This window comes from Agelaius phoeniceus, chromosome 13 (genome assembly GCF_051311805.1).
Source record: "Agelaius phoeniceus isolate bAgePho1 chromosome 13, bAgePho1.hap1, whole genome shotgun sequence".
Lineage (NCBI taxonomy): Eukaryota > Metazoa > Chordata > Aves > Passeriformes > Icteridae > Agelaius > Agelaius phoeniceus.
In genome coordinates, this window is record NC_135277.1 from 10,755,658 (window position 1) to 10,773,492 (window position 17,835).

The window sequence follows — 17,835 nt, forward strand, 5'->3', positions numbered from 1 at the left end:
GAGTTCTTGCATTTTCTTTTTCTGGCTGTACATCAACAACATGGATTTTTTATCTTTTGGTTGTGTATAACCATGTATTCTTGCCTTGGTCTAACTACTTGCAGATACTGATGAATGTGCTGTTGGAAACCCATGTGGAAATGGAACTTGCAGGAATGTGATAGGAGGCTTTGAATGCACCTGTGTAGAAGGATTTGAGCCTGGGCCAATGATGACCTGTGAAGGTGAGACTCCTGTGTGCTAAGCACTGTTGTAGTAATTGTGTTCCCTGATTTTGAAAACAGCTGAGGCGAGTAAAGCAGCTTTTAAATAAAATATGGACACTTGGAACAATACCTCTTTATCTGAAATGGGAAAGTGGGCTCCTCCTTCCTGTATCCACCTTGAACTGCAGTATGTTTTTCTGACTGGAGCTGGGGTGGACAGACTTTCAGGTGGTATCTACTAAGGGACTGCCCAGAGAGGAGCATATCAGGGCACAGTCTGTTCAGAACAGTTCCCAGAAGTGCTGCTTATTGTATGTATGGATTTTGCCTACCTCCTTGAGTGAAGAGACTCACTGTGCATAATGAAGATAGGAAATGGGCTGCTTGAGTGAGTTAGGGAAGAAACAGAGAACAAACAGGAAAATACTAATACAGCACTCAACAATTACCATGGTACCCCTAGGTTGCATATTTTTCCTGCTTTGGTGTCTCATTTCAAAAATTAAAATTTGAAAATGCATGAAGAGAAGTAAGGAAGATTAGAGGTAAAAAAAAAAAAATAAGAATTTTTCAGTGTGGAAAATGTGGTTGAAGAGATGTATGATTTCATAAAGCCATGAGTGGTAAAGGTACCAAAAATAGAGGGACCATGTTAGACAAACCAAAGCAAATATTTTTATATGCATGGTACTTATTTAGGTTGTGGAACCCTTTGTTGCAGAATATTAGCAAGGCCACAAGTATAAAGTGACCCAGAAAGAGATTTTACAAATTTGTGGGGGAATCCATCAGTGGAAATTAGGCTTAATAGTTTGGTTTTGGCTTTTTGGCTGTGGAAGTCCTTAAACTGAGAGGCTGTATCAGGGGAAAGATCTCTGCATACATGGGATGAGGTTTCTAATATTCATCTCCTTCTGTTACAACCAGGGAGAGGAGAATGTCCTAGGACGTTCTGACACTGTCCTCTGGCTTGACACAGCTGTTCCTAAATTATCTGCCACAGTCTATTTCTTTGCAAGCCCATGCAAAAGAATGCCTCTATTTTTGCATCAGATTGCAAATGCAAACTGTGTTTTTGAATACAGTTAGAGCTTCATTTGCTTCTCTGTAGAATTTGGGTAAAAGCTCAAATTGCAGAGGAGGAGCTAGCTGAGTGCATAAACGTCACTATATAGCAGTAATTGCTCAAGTAGTCCAGGCATTTTGTATGTAAATGTACTTCAAAATAATGTTTCAAGTAAGGATATTGTTTTATGGAATTCAGTTTATGAAGAATCTGAATTAGTGCATGTAGAATTTAAATAACCAATAAAAAAAAATCCCTGAACCTAGGTGTGGAAAAGATACAGCTTTAGCTGAGCAAGTATTTTGGCAGCATATATCTGGAAGTTATTTCCATTGGCTGCCTGCTGTTGAACTTATTGAAACTTCAGGTAGCTGTGCAAATATCCTGGTGTGTCTGGTGCCTGCTTCTCTACAGAAATCCATGAGGAGTAGAACCAAGGGTCCCCAGCTATTAAAATCTAGTCCTCAGTAAACTGGGATCTGTGGTATTGCCTGTACCTAAAGCCTGGGCACTCAAGTTTGCTGTGTTTTACACAAGTGTTTCCCTCCCCCCATGGTCTTTGTCACCCCAAACCCAGATGTGAATGAGTGCATCCAGAACCCTCTGCTCTGCGCCTTCCGCTGCGTGAACACTTTTGGATCCTACGAGTGCAAGTGCCCCGGGGGGTACGTTCTGCGGGAGGACCGGAGAATGTGCAGAGGTAAAGCTCCTACCAGACTCTCACAGTTGTGAGAGAATGATTTCAGTTCCTGCAGGGGCAGGGCTCTGACTCACTGCACTATTGGGCCAGAGTTTTAATCCCAGGAAGTAACCGAGTCAGAAAGAATTTGGGATGAAATTCTATGGTTTGCATTATGCACTTGATTGTACTAGGCCTGTCCTGCCAGTAAATTTACACATCTGTCTAAAGTGAGGTCATATCAGATGATATGGTTTTGTCTTGCCCTAAAAATGGGCATTTGGGAGAAATCAATTTGCTCAAGGCTAGTATATTTTATGGTTGGTTGAGAACAATAAATGTATGTGTAGGGTTTGATTATGATAGAGATTCCAAAGTCAGAATTTACTATTGTGAATTTCCAGGATCATGTCTCTATACAATAAAGTCTAAACCTTGTGTTTTAGATCAGAATGAGTGTGAAGAAGGAATTCATGACTGTGACTCAAAACAGATGGAATGCAAAAACCTAATTGGCACCTATATGTGTATCTGTGGGCCTGGTTATCAGCGCAGACCAGACGGGGAAGGCTGTATAGGTAAGTGACACGGAAGTGTTGAAGCTCTTGAAATACACAGCTCCTCAGCAGATCCAAAAATTTTGGATTTAATGAAGTGTTAAGAAACTCAGGGGCAGAATTGCACAACTACTTCTGTAATGGATCTATTGGTGCTGTACACACTTGGTTTTGCTGTTCAGGTGTACGCATCTGTGGGTAGTAAGTAGAAAATCTGGGTGTGGGTGTCAGTTTGTACTGCTGCTGCTGACTACTCTGAGGGAAGAAGGTGAGGATTTGGGTTGGTTGCTGTAGGCTTGTTTATCTCTGCCAGCAGGAATGAGAGTAGATCTGAATTTTTTTTAAACCTTGGAAGGCATTCAGAACTGCAGCTGTAGCTATGAAAAATGTTGAAAACCAGTAAGGAATGCAGATATAATATATATAAAAATTGTGAGCTAGATGGCCATCTTTCCTCTGAAAATTGAATTAAAAGAACCTTTAAAATATAAGAAAAAGAAAAAAAATTGAAGTTTAACCAGGCATAATGCACAGCATGAAAGCTCCATATCAGTCTCTTATCTACATTAATCTAATAATGGACTTTTGTCATAAATTTTCAAAAATGCAGATGAGAATGAGTGTCAGACCAAACCTGGGCTCTGTGAGAACGGCCGTTGTGTGAACACAGTGGGGAGTTACAGGTGTGAGTGCAACGAGGGATTCACGGTCAGCGACAGCCAGGACGAGTGCCTTGGTAAGTCCCAACCACCTGGATGAGCTGTCACTTGAATAGCTGCAATGAGGGCTGAAATTAAACTTACAAATGTATGGTGAGAAAACACACTCTTGAATTTGGGAAGGGGCCCTCATATGTAGGTGTCCTCCTGCAAGTTCCTTCTTCCCATGCTCACCATATCCCTGCCTCAGTCAGTCCAGCTGGGGTGACTTGCTGTGAAAGCTGAGTGTTCCATGGTTTCAGTCAGCCAGGAGCTGCTCTGACATTTCTTTGATTTTCAGCCAGTCCTTTTTCTCTAGGTTCAAACAGAAACATACATTTTATTAAGCATATTGTAACTTCTTGCCTTCCACTTTTTGCTGAATTTCTTGTCTTTGTTTCCCTTAGATGTCATTCTCTCGTTCTTACTGCTGGTAGTCTTTCACTCTCAGTTCTGCAGTCTCAGGGTGAAGTATGCCCTTTCTCTTACATTTCTGACTAAATTCCCAACATCTCTTGACCCTCTGGGATTCACCATTAGGATTCTCTGTGATGCACAATTTGTTTTCCAGACAACAGGGAGGGCTACTGCTTCACTGAAGTCTTACAAAGTATGTGCCAAATCGGCTCGAGCAACAGGAACGCTGTCACCAAGTCAGAGTGCTGCTGTGATGGTGGCCGAGGCTGGGGGCAGAACTGTGAGGTCTGTCCCTTCCCAGGCACCGTGGCCTTCAAGAAGCTTTGCCCTCATGGCCGGGGATACACATCCAGTGGAGCAGGTACTTTTCATTAAATGATCTCTTAGACAATGCTAAATTAGGTGATAAATTATAAACTCTCTTTTTGCATATTCAAACACTGTAATGTCCTAAATGTTTTGAGTATGAGCTGAAATTTTCTGAGATTTTTCGTGTTGACTGAGTATAGTCCCTTGGGAGGATGGTGCACAGCCAAAGGCTCTGGATGATGAGGCATCCACCCCATCTTGGCAGATACTTGCTTTATGTCCTGGTTGACTGGCATGCACTCAAATGGGAATTTGCATCTCACATTTGAGTGTGTTGCAGGCACATGTTGAGAGCTGTTTGTTTACATGAAGGCAAAGGGATGTTTGATTTGTGAAGGCTGATACATGATCAGCTTCAGTTGTTCCCTTCCACTTACAGCTTGTTCACTGTGTAAGAAAGTTAAATTAATGCTCCATTCCGTGTTTTTCCACTTACTATTTCTCCTTAAATCTGTGCAATATTTCACTATTTTATGTAGTTATTTTATGTATGGTGTGGGTTTCTCTGCGTCAGGTCACAAGAACCTATTGAAGCTGCACAAAATCAGTTTTGTTCCACTGAGAGCTAACCCTTGTTTAATTGCAGATATTGATGAGTGCAAGGTTATTCACGACGTCTGCCGCAATGGGGAGTGCATCAATGAGAGGGGAACTTACCATTGTCTTTGCAATCTGGGCTATACTACAGATGTCACTGGCACTCTTTGCATTGGTAGGTTTTACATTGTGGGGTTTGTATATAAAGTTTATTACTAAGAGAGGACTTGAAGAAGAAATAGAAAGCTTTTGAAAAATGAGAAAATAAAATGTCACTTGTTAATGCTTTGGGGATTTGGATTTCCTTCTGATCTATCCTGAACATTTTGTAAAACATTATGACAAATCTTGGTTGCCAGCACTGAGGTATCTGGTTTTGCTTCTTGTAGATCTGAATGAATGCAATGAGTCTCCAAAACCTTGCAATTTCATCTGCAAAAACACAGAGGGGAGCTACCAGTGTTCATGTCCAAAGGGATACATCCTGCAAGAAGATGGGAGAAGCTGCAAAGGTAAAAATCAAGAGAAGAATTTACTGCAGAAACTGTGTTTCTCAGGCAAAAATAATTGCAAGGACATTTAAATGATGCAAATCTGTCTCCTTGATTCATGTGAGTATTTCCACTAAAGACAGTGGGAGTGGCTTGCACAGGATGGAGCTGGTATTTCAGTTAACTCTTTTTTAATTTGGATGAACAACAGCTGGATGGGAACTTTTGCAGGTTGATGGCAGCTGATCTTCAAAAGATTTTGTAATGAATAATATATAGGATTGTTCTCATATTGGTAAGCTTGTTGGTTTAAGCCATATCATTCAATGATAAGTGAATCTTATTGGATGCAAAGGTGGTTTGCAGTACATTGCCCAGCATCAACAGAACTTCTACCATTGCTTTTGCAGCATGCTGGATAAGGCACAGCAGTGCAGGAGAGATTTTGGAGTATTCTTTAGAATTCCATACATTTATGTGTCTTGGTAACTAAGATTTGATTAAAACCACACAAATTAGAGCAGCAATTCCAAATTTGGCATGCAGAATGACAGTGTACTTTGTTGTTAGCATTTCAATATTTCTTTTGGAGTAATAGTGTGCTTCAGTGCAAGACCATTTTCCAGTCTGCCACATCTCATGAAGATGGTAACTTCCATTTATTGGCTGAGCAGACATTTATTACATCACAGAAACTTTCAGACACATGGGAGTGGTGTCTGCAGTTCAGTGTTAGCATGGACACTGTGTAGCTCCAAAGTCCCATTCCTTAAATGTGGGGCTTCATGTAAGAGGAACTGGAAGCCAGTGTGATTTATTTTTAATCACTTATTTATGAGTCCAGGGAATGTAATTGAAAGATGTTTTCTTCTTTTTTTTTAGATCTTGATGAATGTGCAACAAAGCAGCACAACTGCCAGTTCCTTTGTGTCAACACTATTGGGGGATTCACTTGCAAATGCCCTCCTGGATTCACTCAGCACCATACAGCCTGCATTGGTAGGTGGTATAGGAAGGTAGACATAGATTTGGGATTTATTATTGACCCTTACTCCAGAAGCAAAGTAGCAAGGAGGTAAAATCATCTTCCTGAGGAATCAAATGGAAGCATAAGCCAGATTCTGATCCTATTCCCACCAGAGATGCAAAGATGCCCTTTCCTCCTACCTTCCCTTGCTTTCATAATCTGTCTTTGAATTTTGCACTTGCAAGAACCAGCCAGTACAAACACCACTTTTTAATTCTTGCCTTGCCCTTTCTTAGGCATTGAGCAAAATTAGTTCTGTTTTTCTTTTTGTAGCTCATTGAGATCATGTCAAGGCTTCTTGAAACAGCTATGAAAAATACATTTCTGCAGTTGTCCTCTGATCATATACCCATTGGGTACATGGAAATGTTAAAGTAAACTGCTTCCTCCTGCAAAACACACTTTCTTCTCTGCAAGCTGGATCCTGTTTCTGTGTCAGTTTGATGACCCAATGGTATTGGTGTGAATTTGCAGGTGTTTGGAGACCAAACCATCAAACTTCGTATTTTGGTGAAGAAAATAAATTTTCCCTTCCAATTACTTTTGTGTTTCCAAATTCAAAAGAAGGCAGTGTAAACTGTCCTGTAATGCAAAGTGAAAACCTGGGAGGGCAGTGGGACACCTGTGTTACTGATGTGCCTTTACCTCCTGCCACAACCCCTCCATCATTAGCATGGCCAAAACATCAGCTTTGAAATGACAGCTACAAACTAACACTGAGCTTTGCTTTCCCCCAGACAACAACGAGTGTGCTACCGAGATCAATCTTTGTGGGGCAAAGGGCATTTGCCAGAATACTCCAGGAAGTTTTGTTTGTGAGTGTCAACGTGGCTTCTCACTTGATCAAACTGGGCAGAGCTGTGAAGGTGGGTACAACACAGTGCATTTAACTTGGCCTTCTCTTGCTTCCTCAATCTTGTTTCAGCCATAATGTCACCCAAGGAGTAAGCACCAAAATCTGCAGGAGCAAGCATGTGTAGGTTGAAGTGAGGAGGGAGTACAGAAATTTAGCAACAAGGCAGTATTTCTCTTCATGGGCCAGAAAAAAAATGGATATCCTGTGGGATTTTAAAGAGCTGGACAGATATTTTCTGAGGAGACGTAGCCTGGAATGTTTTAGTTTAAGTGTCATAAGTTCAGTGAACTTCTTTTGAATCCTGCATGGGTTTCTGAGGGATTCAAGGACAGGAAGTCTTGCATCTCCAAGGTGACCTGCTAAAGAGAGAGTTCAAGGGCTGTAGACTTATTCTTCTGGGTCCTTGGAGCCTTCTCCTGGGACAGAGTTTGGGTTGTTTGAAAAGAGGTATCTTGGGATTTTTGGGTTGGATGCCCGGGTAAAAGCAAGGGTCTGTCTGCTGTGGAGCTGGGACCCTTAAGCATTAGGGATCCCATATACAAATGGCTTTCTCCTGTCTGCTCCACAGCAGAATGCAAAACCTGAAAATTTTTGCTGAATGTGAGTGCTTTCCATGGTTTTCAGCCCTATATTACTTGCTGTGGAGCCACAAATCCAATCTTGAAAGGCCCATAGTGGTCAAGTTTTTGGAAGATCATGAAATATATTATATATATCTATGATAAATGAATATATATGATTATTTGTAACATATTTTCCAAATACAGCATAATTTGAGCTTCTATCCCAAAACTCAGAGTGTGTTTCACCCTTTTAGATGTTGATGAATGTGACGGTAACCATCGGTGTCAGCATGGCTGCCAAAATATAATTGGAGGATACAGATGCAGCTGCCCACAAGGATATCTCCAGCATTACCAGTGGAACCAATGTGTTGGTAAGTCACTTTTGTTAATTCATACATTAAAATGCATGTTACTTTAGTTGGCAGCAAGAAGTGAAGGGCAATGGTGCAGTTTGCCATACTTTCTTTTGTGATTATAATTTGCTAAGTTCAGCAGAGTTTCATTACAAGTGTGGTCTCCTGTAAAGGCAGATAGGATATGAAGCACACAGTAACTCATGGCCTGGTTCAAGAAGTGTTTAAGCAGAAAGCTCTCCTTGAGGGTGCTAGAGGCTGTATTGACTTTGAGGAAACTCACGTTGCTCATGTATTTTGTGATCTGAACAAAGGAAGTCTTACTCAGCTCTGCAATGGTTTCTGCTTAGACAAAGGTCCTGTCCAAGAGTGGATGGTGGATTGAGCCTGGAACTCTCAGAACTACAACTTTGGACTGTTAAATCATAAAATTCAGCTTCTGGCTCCAAGAATCTCAAATTGCATTAAAATCCTACTTGATCTGTGCTTTTGTCTTTCTTACAACACTTACAGGAAGGCTGCTGTGTTTAAGTCCCTCTGTACAGCACTAACAATTTGCTATATTTGAGCAAACCTGCACCTGCAGCTGTCTGTCTAGAGGTGCTTCCTTGAAGCTTTGGGATACAGTTTAGAGTGAGAGCTTACAGGACAATTCTGGTTATCATTAACAAATGCTAGTGCTCATAAGTTTATGTTCGTAAGTAAATACACTGGTGAATTAAATGCCTCTTTCTTCCCTGTCTAAACTTTGTCACTATACCAAGTCTCTGAACCCTCATATGTGGGGCTGCCTGTGCAGCAGTGATGGGAAAAGCCTCTGTTTCAGCAGTGTAGTATGCAGCATATTCAAACAAAAGAAACAGCAATCATTTTTTCTCTAGTGACAGTTATGTGCAGTTTCCATCACATTTAATGGGCTTCATGCAAGCTACTCTTGTGTGGATACCCAGAGAAGTGTTTGATGATCTCTTTGAGAACAAAGAGCTTTATTACTTTCTGTTTAGCTTTCTTTGTGCTCAAAAAGATAGAAATGCTTTACCTTGTTATCACTGTGGTGCTCCAGGGAGGTCTCTGCTTTTAATTGTGCTTATCAAACCTCCTGACATTATATGCAGACCTTGCTGTGGCATTTGCTTTGTATCCCCTGTAACATACAAGAAACACAAACATGTGGGGGTTTTGAATGTTAATTCAATTAGCAGAGTTTAGGGTTAAATTAGAATTTAATCTGCAGGAGGATAAAAATCCCCCAGGAAACCAGCACTGTCATGTCTGGCTGCTGGAGGACGCTGCAGAATCTGAAGAAGTGCAGTGCTGAGTTTTGTGAAACATCTTGGCTGTTTCCAGGTGTTCCTGGGTGAAAACATTTAACTAAGTGCATTTCCAAACCAGGTGTACACTGCTATTCCAGCTTTTGAGGCCATTGACTACTGTTTAGATTTATACAGGGAATACCAGTTTCAAAATGCACAACCACTGGGTATTTGCCCCACTGAAAGAAAGGTGCCAGCCTTGGCACCAAAAATATTGGTCCACCAGAAAATTCACCAGGGAAAATTCTTGAGGGCCACACCTGGGGCAAGCCTCAGCCAGTACTTTACCTTCTTGGATATGGGGCAGTCCAGGCAGAAATCCAAGGCTTCAGGAAAGGAGGTTTGGGTCCCTGTGTCCTCGTGGCATTTCTCCTTCCTGCTGAAACTGAGCATGACAGAGCTGTGTGTTACAGAGCACAGGAGAGCAAGGCTGGTGCCTGACAGCACAGCTTGTGCAGTCTGAGGGTCCCAAAACTTTTTCTTTTTCTTCATATTTTTTTTCTTCTGACACTCACCCAAATATGGGGATTAATCTCACTAATGTCCCCTTTCTTGCCACTGTGGAGCATGGTGAAGTGAACATTTCTGCTCTTGGTGCAGTAGCTTCCTGTGGCCCAAACAAGCATTTATGATGTCGGTATGGTTGCTCTGAGGTGTGAGAAACACTGAAGCATCTCTCTGAGTTAATGGCAAACCCTTACAGGCCTTGGGAACACAGGATTCAGCCCCAGGTTTTAACACCTTGTGGTGTCTGCATGTTCACATTGTACTGTCTGTAACTGGATATTCTTAAGATACTTATCTGGATCTCCTGGGTGTACCACAGGGGAAGAATCCATGTGCTGGGTTTTTCCGTGACAATTCCTTCATATTCCTTGGCAATCCCAACTCTGCAAACAGTTTGTGTCTTTTTTAGCCTATTTAATGAATCGTTCAGGGATTTTTTTATGTTGCTGCAACACATTTAGATAATCACTGAAGAATGCTTTGGTTCCTCCCATGTCTTGTGCTGTCTGTGACTGCATCCCCTGCCCAGGCACTTCCACAGTACACCACATTGTGAATCAGGCTGCAAGAAGCAAAGACATTGCTTTTAAACAAAGAACAAAGAGCCACATTGTTTGGAAAAAGACAATAATGCTCTGACTTATTACTTATTCTCCTGTAACCTGGATGTTGAAGTCAGAGATGCTGCTCTGTACTTCCCAAATGGAGTTTCTTATGTGTACACACCCACAGTGTACATATGCATTTATCACAGAAAATGGAGAACAATAATATTCAGAACTTTTTGGAGCAATTTGCCACATCAGACATCAAAAATCAGACCAGCTTCATTTCAAAAAGTAGCCATTTTCAGTAAATAAGCCTGAAGTGACCTGAAACTCCTACAGTGCCACCCTTAGGAAGTTTGGAAAAGGACTGGTTCAGAATATAGGAGTCTTTTGTATCTATAGCTGCTTTTATTTTTACTTTACTACTTCCCGTATCTTACCTAAGTCTAATATTTAAATGTAAGTGTGTAGGGAGGTATTTTCAATCCCTGGAAAAAGTGTCAGAGCTTGATTCCTTACTCTTCCTTTAATGTTGAATAGCACTATGAACAAGGGATTACTTGACCAGATTTTTGGCTGTACAAAGTTTTATCCTTCTCAGTTATTTCTGTAAAAAAGCTGTCTTTGTTTCGCTGCTCTCCAGAGCATGACCTGACATGGCATGAAATATCTTCTGTAGAGCAGCCCCAGTGTTGCTGTTGTGTGCTTGTAGTCATCTCCCAGGGAGCACTGCCCAGCCAAGAGGACGGACAAGCCCCGTTTCTGTGTCCACCTGAGGTGGCAGCACATTCAGCCAAGCACGACCTGTGCAAGGGGTAGGCTGGACTGTACCTGGGTACAAGTTAACATGGTATATTCTGCTTCTTTTCCAGATGAAAACGAATGTCTCAGTGCACACATCTGTGGAGGAGCATCCTGCCACAATACTTTGGGAAGCTATAAATGTATGTGCCCTACTGGATTTCAGTATGAGCAGTTTAGTGGAGGTTGCCAAGATATCAATGAATGCGGTTCTGCACAAGCCCCATGCAGTTATGGCTGTTCAAACACTGAAGGTGGCTACGTCTGTGGCTGTCCTCCTGGTTACTTCAGAATAGGACAAGGGTAAGGGATTCTCATTTTAAACTAACAGATACCAAGGGGACGTGGTCCACTCCTTTCTTAGCAGTGTGGAGCAGCAGAACCAGGGGGATTGTCAGCAATTAACGAGGGATAGGATTGGGAAGGTGCTCAAAAGCTGGATGCACCTACTGATTTTGGAGATTGGAGAGGGGAGGGGAGGGTGGGGAAAGGTAACCATGGAAAGGGAGGGGTTTAATGCTTGAGATTTGGTCAGGGCTACAAGGTTCAATCCTCTATTGTAAACTACTGCTTTCACCTCTCCTGCACACCCCAGCAGTCTGCCAAGTCCTCTGAGCTTGGCACTGGGGAGCTCATACTCCTTGTTGTGATTCACTTGTCTTCTTAAAGAAGAACAAAACAAACATTAATAATAACACCCCCTACCAGCTGCAAAAAGAAATTACATTATATAAGAGGTTTCACCTGCTGGTTGGAATAACAGCTCTGCATGCTCTTAGGTTCTTGTATGTTCCATATTCTTCTGTGTTTCAAATTAATATTTTTTTAATAAATGTCTACTTTATCAATAAAACAAATTTTCCCTCCCTGGGCGTGTTAGGGCTGTACATCGTATAGGACCAAGCAACCCAATGGAAAGCAGAAAGATTGTGGTTTAAAGTTTGTAAGTGACTAAAAGCTTTGGGATGCATTATGAAAGACCTCACTCTCCAGACTTTTCAGCAGTTGTTGAAAATTGGTCTCTTTAAATGTGTTCCAGGCTGGATAACAGAAATTGCTAACAACAACTCAGAGCTTAAGCCTGTGTTTTTAAGACTGTTAAATATTGGCAGGTCTCCCTTGGGCAAAAACACATGAAGGCAGATTCTTGAAATAAAGAGTGGCCTCATTGTGATTCAGTGAGAATTTTGTCTGTTGACTTTAGCAGAAATTTTTCCTAGGAAATGAATGCAACATGATTGCTTAATTATTTGTACTTACAGTCCCCCAAATGCAGCTTTTGATAAGATCTGTGTCTTGCTGGAGTTAATTTTGAATTTCTTCCTTCCTCAGACACTGTGTTTCTGGAGTGGGGCTAGGCAGAGGTCAAGGACAAGAGCTTTCACTCAGTGGAGAAGTAGATGACAACTCCCTCTCTCCAGAAGCTTGTTATGAATGTAAAATCAATGGCTATCCCAAGAGAGGAAGGAAGCGCAGGAGCACTAATGAAACTGCAAGTGAAGCAGAGGTAATTGACCCTTTCTGGGGGGAAAGAGTTTGTGGCTCTCTTGTGAGAGCTGGACTCAGAAGGATGTGTGCCAAGAGACAATCCCTCAGGGAAAATCTACACCCTAAAGTAGACCAAAGCTGGATTTGGATATCAGGTAGTGTTTTTGTCTCAGAAGTGATATAGAGCTTCCCTTGCTTTCCAAATGAAAATGTTACAGCTTGTGCTGCTGTCTGAAGTGTTACCACCCAGTCAGAGGTGAAGGGGTGAGGCTGCTTTTCCAGCACTCAGCTGCACCTGCAGGCTGCCCTGGCTCCACACTTAACCCAAATGATTCTTGCAAAGCAGAAAATCCCCACTGAAATGCTGTGGCTCCCTCACCGACCCTGCTCTCCTTCACAGCTGTTCTCTCAGCCTGTGGCTCCCCTGGCAGAGAGGAGGAGCGTGCCTTGTTTGCTCTCTTTGCAGGAGGCTGGTCACAGGCTCCCAGCATGCAGGGGCTTCACCTGTCAGGCAGCAAGGCACGTGCACAGAAACTTCCAGTGCGTGCTCGGGCTCCTCTGACCCACACAGCAGTGCTGACAAGCTCTGTACTTCATCCTGAGGAGTCCTAGGCCCATAAGAGTGGATTTGACAGAGGATGTTACAGAACCTCCTTTTAAAAATTGTCTAATTAGTAATTAATAACCTGGGCAAGAAATACACACAGGCACGTGTGAAATGCTCTCTGACAAAGCCAGCTGACTGACATCCTTTGTTCTTGTGCAGGATCAGCAAGAGCTGGAGCCACCGATCAGTCTCGCCAGCTGGGACATTGAGAAAGCAGCGATCTTCTCCATCAACATCTCGGATCTCAGCAACAAAGATCGCATCCTGGAGCTGCTCCCTGCCCTCACAACACTGACAAACCACAACCGATACTTAATTGACTCCGGAAATGAAGATGGTTTCTTTAGAATCAATAAGAAGGACGGGATAAGTTACCTTCATTTCACAAAGAAGAAGCCAGTGCCTGGAAACTATTCATTACAAATCAGTAGTATTCCACTCTATAAAAAGAAGGAACTTAACCAGCTTGAAGCGAAACATGACAAAGACTACCTCAGTGGTGAGCTGGGAGATAACCTGAAAATGAAAATTCAGATATTGCTTCATTAATTCATCAACCAAAGACCAAATAATTAAACCAAAGATAGATAGGTAGGACTGAATATTCCTCCCAATCAGATTCTCCATATCTTAGGTACAATCTTACATGAGTACATTTGTATGAACAAGCACTATTGTATTATTACATAAACAAGGTACAGGATGAATACATGAGCTCAAAACTACCACTTTCTCAGGCTTTTATGTGTAGCTGAGCTACCTTGATATGTTGAATCTTGAAAACTGGGACTTTTATCATTGGAAGTTGGCCACTGATGCTGAGACACGTCATCATTTCAGCAGAGGTACAAGAATGTGCTTTCAACTGATGGACAGCTCTATTTTTGTAATTCTTAAACTTTGCTTCTCCAACTACAACTTACTAGGTCAGCCATTTATGATATCCATTTGGTGCTAGTAAATTTTCAACCTAGATTTATAAATGCACTGTAATATTTACACAACTTAGAAGCCAAAATTGCCATTATTCAGTCTAAATACTTCAATCAACCAAAGTTAGCTCAGTAGTTTATCTCAGTTATGCCTATAATACATTACATGTAAATTAAGTGTGTGTATACTGTAATCATGCTATTTTTATCAATGAAGCATTTGTAAACTAGATTAATAATACCCTTAATGTGAGGGTTTGTAATGGTGCTTATAAGACCAACTACTTGTTAACTGTATACACAAACCTGATGATAAAGTTTCTGTGACTTGCCAAAATGCACTGAGGTCAGTAGGGACCATTAAACATTCTCAAAAGTCAGATGACAATCAGTGCCATCCTACACCATGACATATTGTAACATGTCAAGAGTACCCATAGCCATTCATATCAACAAGGGTTCAATGTCATAAATGTCACAATAAAACAGTTTTTTTTTTTAGTTTATTCTGTGGCCTTGTGTTTTTGCTAAAAGTGTGATAAGCTGCATTCTTTATACTTCAGGCATTGTCAGTAGGGTTGTCTTTGTATCTGTCTGTGTGTCCAGGTGATTTCTCCTTGAGGGAGCTGCTGCTGTTCATTCTTCATGCAGAGAAAGAACAGAAGAAGTACAGAAACCTTCACAAATCTAAACAGCAGTGGACCTCTCTCAAGTTACTGTGTGGTTGCAGAAAGGAAGCGAGAACATTTCCAATGACTTGACCTGAGTAGTCCGGTCAAAAAGTAATCTGATAGCCAAAACATGCAGAAGTGGATGTTAAATCATTATACAGAAAACACAGTTAAGGTTGAAAAAACCCACTATTGTTTGCTAAAACTGCCTTAAGATGTTCCTTTCTTTTACCCCCACTTCAACAGTTACTGTCATGTAACCCAAGATTGATAACAGAGGAATAATCCAATTCCAGAAACCACCACAAGCTTTAGATGGGTTTTAATATCAAGTGAATTATTCAGTGATGTGGGTGTACTTGTATATGCAAATGCCATGGTGTATCTTTTAGCAGCAGTGGCAGAACATTGTACTGAGGTGTGATGCTATAAAATCTGGAAGAAAGAAGCACTGAAACTGCTGCTGGGACAGCACTGTAGTTGATAGAGGGAACATATATTGAGCTATAATAGCTTTGGAAGGGAAATGTACTCCTATAATTCACCCCAAAATGTATTATTGCTCTCTGTGATTTCTTCTGCATAACAAATATAACTATATAAATAGTTAGCTTGTGCACAGGATTACTTTGATATTTTTAATAGACTGTGTCTGGATTTTATTTATTAGTGTGCCAAAATGTTGAACAGTGTATTTTTTCCATATGTTGCATAACTCTGGCGAGATATAATCAGAACTTTACAGTTGTAAATGGCACTCCTATATCAGCAGCTTGGGAATGATTTTTAGTGCCAGTGTGCATGACTGTATAGTTTATAGGTAAGTGTGCCATTTAAGTATTTTTTCTCAGCCCCTAAACACTGAGGGGAACTGAGAAGGACGATTTCAGAAAGACCTGTCAGGAGTCTATCCAGTAGACTTTGTTTACATTTAAGCTCCGTGTAACACCTTATGATGCCAAAGGTTCTTTGACTGTGTTCCAGCAGCCCCAGTGTTGCCCACACCGTTCTGCAAATTGCCTTTGCTATGCTTCAGAAACAAGAAATCTTGTCAGTAGCTCTTTTAGTCATTTAAAAATGGAAAACCCAGATGTGCTGTACCAATCTGCACATAAAAATCCACTTTTTTTGTACATTATTCATCTGTCTCTTTGCAGCAATGTCCTTTAACTGATATATAATTTTTGTGTCTTGGTTTTAGTTTGCTGTATGTGTATGATCATTTCCGTTAGTTTGAATATTTGCAGCTCCCTTGGTGTCTCAGTGAAGCACAAAGGTTGCACAATAACATTGCATGCAACCTGCAATTAAAAAGAGATTTGTAACTTGCAGTGTGATTTTGAAATTATCTCCTGTATTTCATTTGATAGTGGATGACTCTAAGCACTAGACAGACTGAAGTAGAGGTTTTTCTAAATGTGTATCCTTTTGCAATTAAAGGATATTTTTCAAATTCAAGAAAATAACAAAATGCTTAATTGCTTGAAATAAGTGTGGCTGCCCTCCACTGCGATTGTGCATATGACTCTGCATAGATGATTGCATGGATAACAAACCTAATTTTTGGTTAACAGGATTTAACAAAGATGGCTTGTTACTGTACACAACAAATCATTCTCTTATTGTGTGTTGTAACAGTATCTTGTAAACTTGACAGCCCACGTGTATTTTGGCAGAACACCACTGTTTCCACAGTCTCTCTTTTAAGCTGACTTTCAAAGAACCCCAAGTATTTGCTTTCTTATGGCAGGTCCTGAAGGGTCATACTCAGGTTTTCTCTAAGATAAATATTCTATGCTGTGATTCAAGTTCAGCTTTGTGCTTTGGAAGAGCTAATCAGGTCAAGACTCCTCAGCACAGACAGGCCTGAGCTGTTTGGAGAGCAAGAGGCCACAGTTCATGTCCAGCAGCTGCCTGTGCCTTCCTGGGCCCAAGCTGGGCACTGCTGGTCCCTGCCAGCAGCACCACAACAGGTAAGAGCATCACAAGGCATCAAACCTGCTGCTCTAGGCCAAGCTGGAGGTGGTGGTGGTGGCATTGCAAAAGCTTTCTCACCACTTTTAAAAATTGATGTTGGCTGTGAAGGAATGGCCACTTGAGCCAATAAAGCCTCACAGTATTCTTGTGGACCTGATGGTCTCTGCCCAAATTAGCAAGGTTAACAGCCTATGTTGTGCTGCTCCTTTCTGAGTAGGCACCAGATGAAGAGGAGAGAGCTTCTCACTTCACTGTGATGAGAAAATCTTGTCTTTTCAGTTACAGAAGGGAAGCCAGAGTTCAACGTTGGATGAGGCTGGAGCTGCAGGAGCTGTGCACCCCTCTCAGTGCTCCCCAGCTGCACTGTGCCAGGTAGGACAGGAGCTAATGGGACACACCAGCTTCAAATAACTGGGACATCTGGACCCAGGATCTTGTCTACTTCAGTCTCTCCCAGAGCAAATCTTGCAGCTTTTCTGCTTGCAGGAGTGGCCGGGAGCTAAGGCCAAGATATGATGTACACCAGATTAATCCAGTAAATCCAGGTTGGCAGTGTCCTACCAGAGTAGTTGCCCAGAGTAAGCCCTCATGTTATCACAATCTTGGCAGACTAGCACTTGGCTAAAACCCTTGTGTTCAGAAAATCCCAGAGCTTCTAGTTCTTGCCTGTGGCCTGAGCATGTTGGATGCCTATGGAGATCTGTGCAGCTCCTGTAATTACACAGAGCTGCCTGGAGAGCTCTGTGTGCAAACCCCCTTGGTCCTCAGGTCTGGAATGTCACATTAACCTGTGAGATCATGTAATTTCAGGATGCTGTGAAAACTTAGGACAGGGCAAGCAGTCAGTGTGTGATTTGGAGCAAAATATGCCATCATTTACACCAATGAAAATGTGAATGATTGTAGAGGTTGCAGTAGGAACAAGAGGGAAAGAAATAGGGAGAGGGTAGAATGCTGCAGTAATTCAATGGCCCAAAGTGCTCCAATGCATGTTCTGTTTCACTCACATGTGCTGGTCCTGCACAAGCCCTGGTGCTTTGTGCTTCTGAGTTGTCCCTTGCAGGTCCCCAGGCAGGTGCTGCAGGGACCAGCAGCTGTCCCCACAGAGCAGGACGTGCCCAGGCTGCTCTCAGAGCAGGCAGAGGCACTGCTGGTGCCAGGCTGGTGGA

The 17,835-nt window shown here is 41.8% G+C and overlaps 1 protein-coding gene across 4 annotated transcripts in view; it reads left to right on the plus strand.

Annotated features, from left to right (window-relative positions):
- FBN1 (fibrillin 1) overlaps positions 1-14,524 on the plus strand; it is a 154,115-nt gene extending 139,591 nt beyond the window's left edge. The window contains exons 54-66 of one of the 4 annotated variants that reach the window (XM_054641812.2): positions 105-224; positions 1,850-1,972; positions 2,398-2,529; positions 3,119-3,244; positions 3,778-3,984; positions 4,579-4,704; positions 4,919-5,041; positions 5,903-6,019; positions 6,785-6,913; positions 7,721-7,840; positions 11,063-11,294; positions 12,324-12,498; positions 13,246-14,524. In XM_054641812.2, coding sequence (XP_054497787.1) covers positions 105-224; positions 1,850-1,972; positions 2,398-2,529; positions 3,119-3,244; positions 3,778-3,984; positions 4,579-4,704; positions 4,919-5,041; positions 5,903-6,019; positions 6,785-6,913; positions 7,721-7,840; positions 11,063-11,294; positions 12,324-12,498; positions 13,246-13,635 — 2,120 coding nt within the window. In that variant the 3' untranslated portion in view covers positions 13,636-14,524. Of the gene's footprint in view, positions 1-104; positions 225-1,849; positions 1,973-2,397; positions 2,530-3,118; positions 3,245-3,613; positions 3,985-4,578; positions 4,705-4,918; positions 5,042-5,902; positions 6,020-6,784; positions 6,914-7,720; positions 7,841-11,062; positions 11,295-12,323; positions 12,499-13,245 lie in introns of those variants that run through there. The other 3 variants (XR_013184082.1, XR_013184081.1, XM_077185247.1) reach the window with 3 other exon arrangements.
- The last annotated feature ends 3,311 nt before the right edge of the window (positions 14,525-17,835 follow it).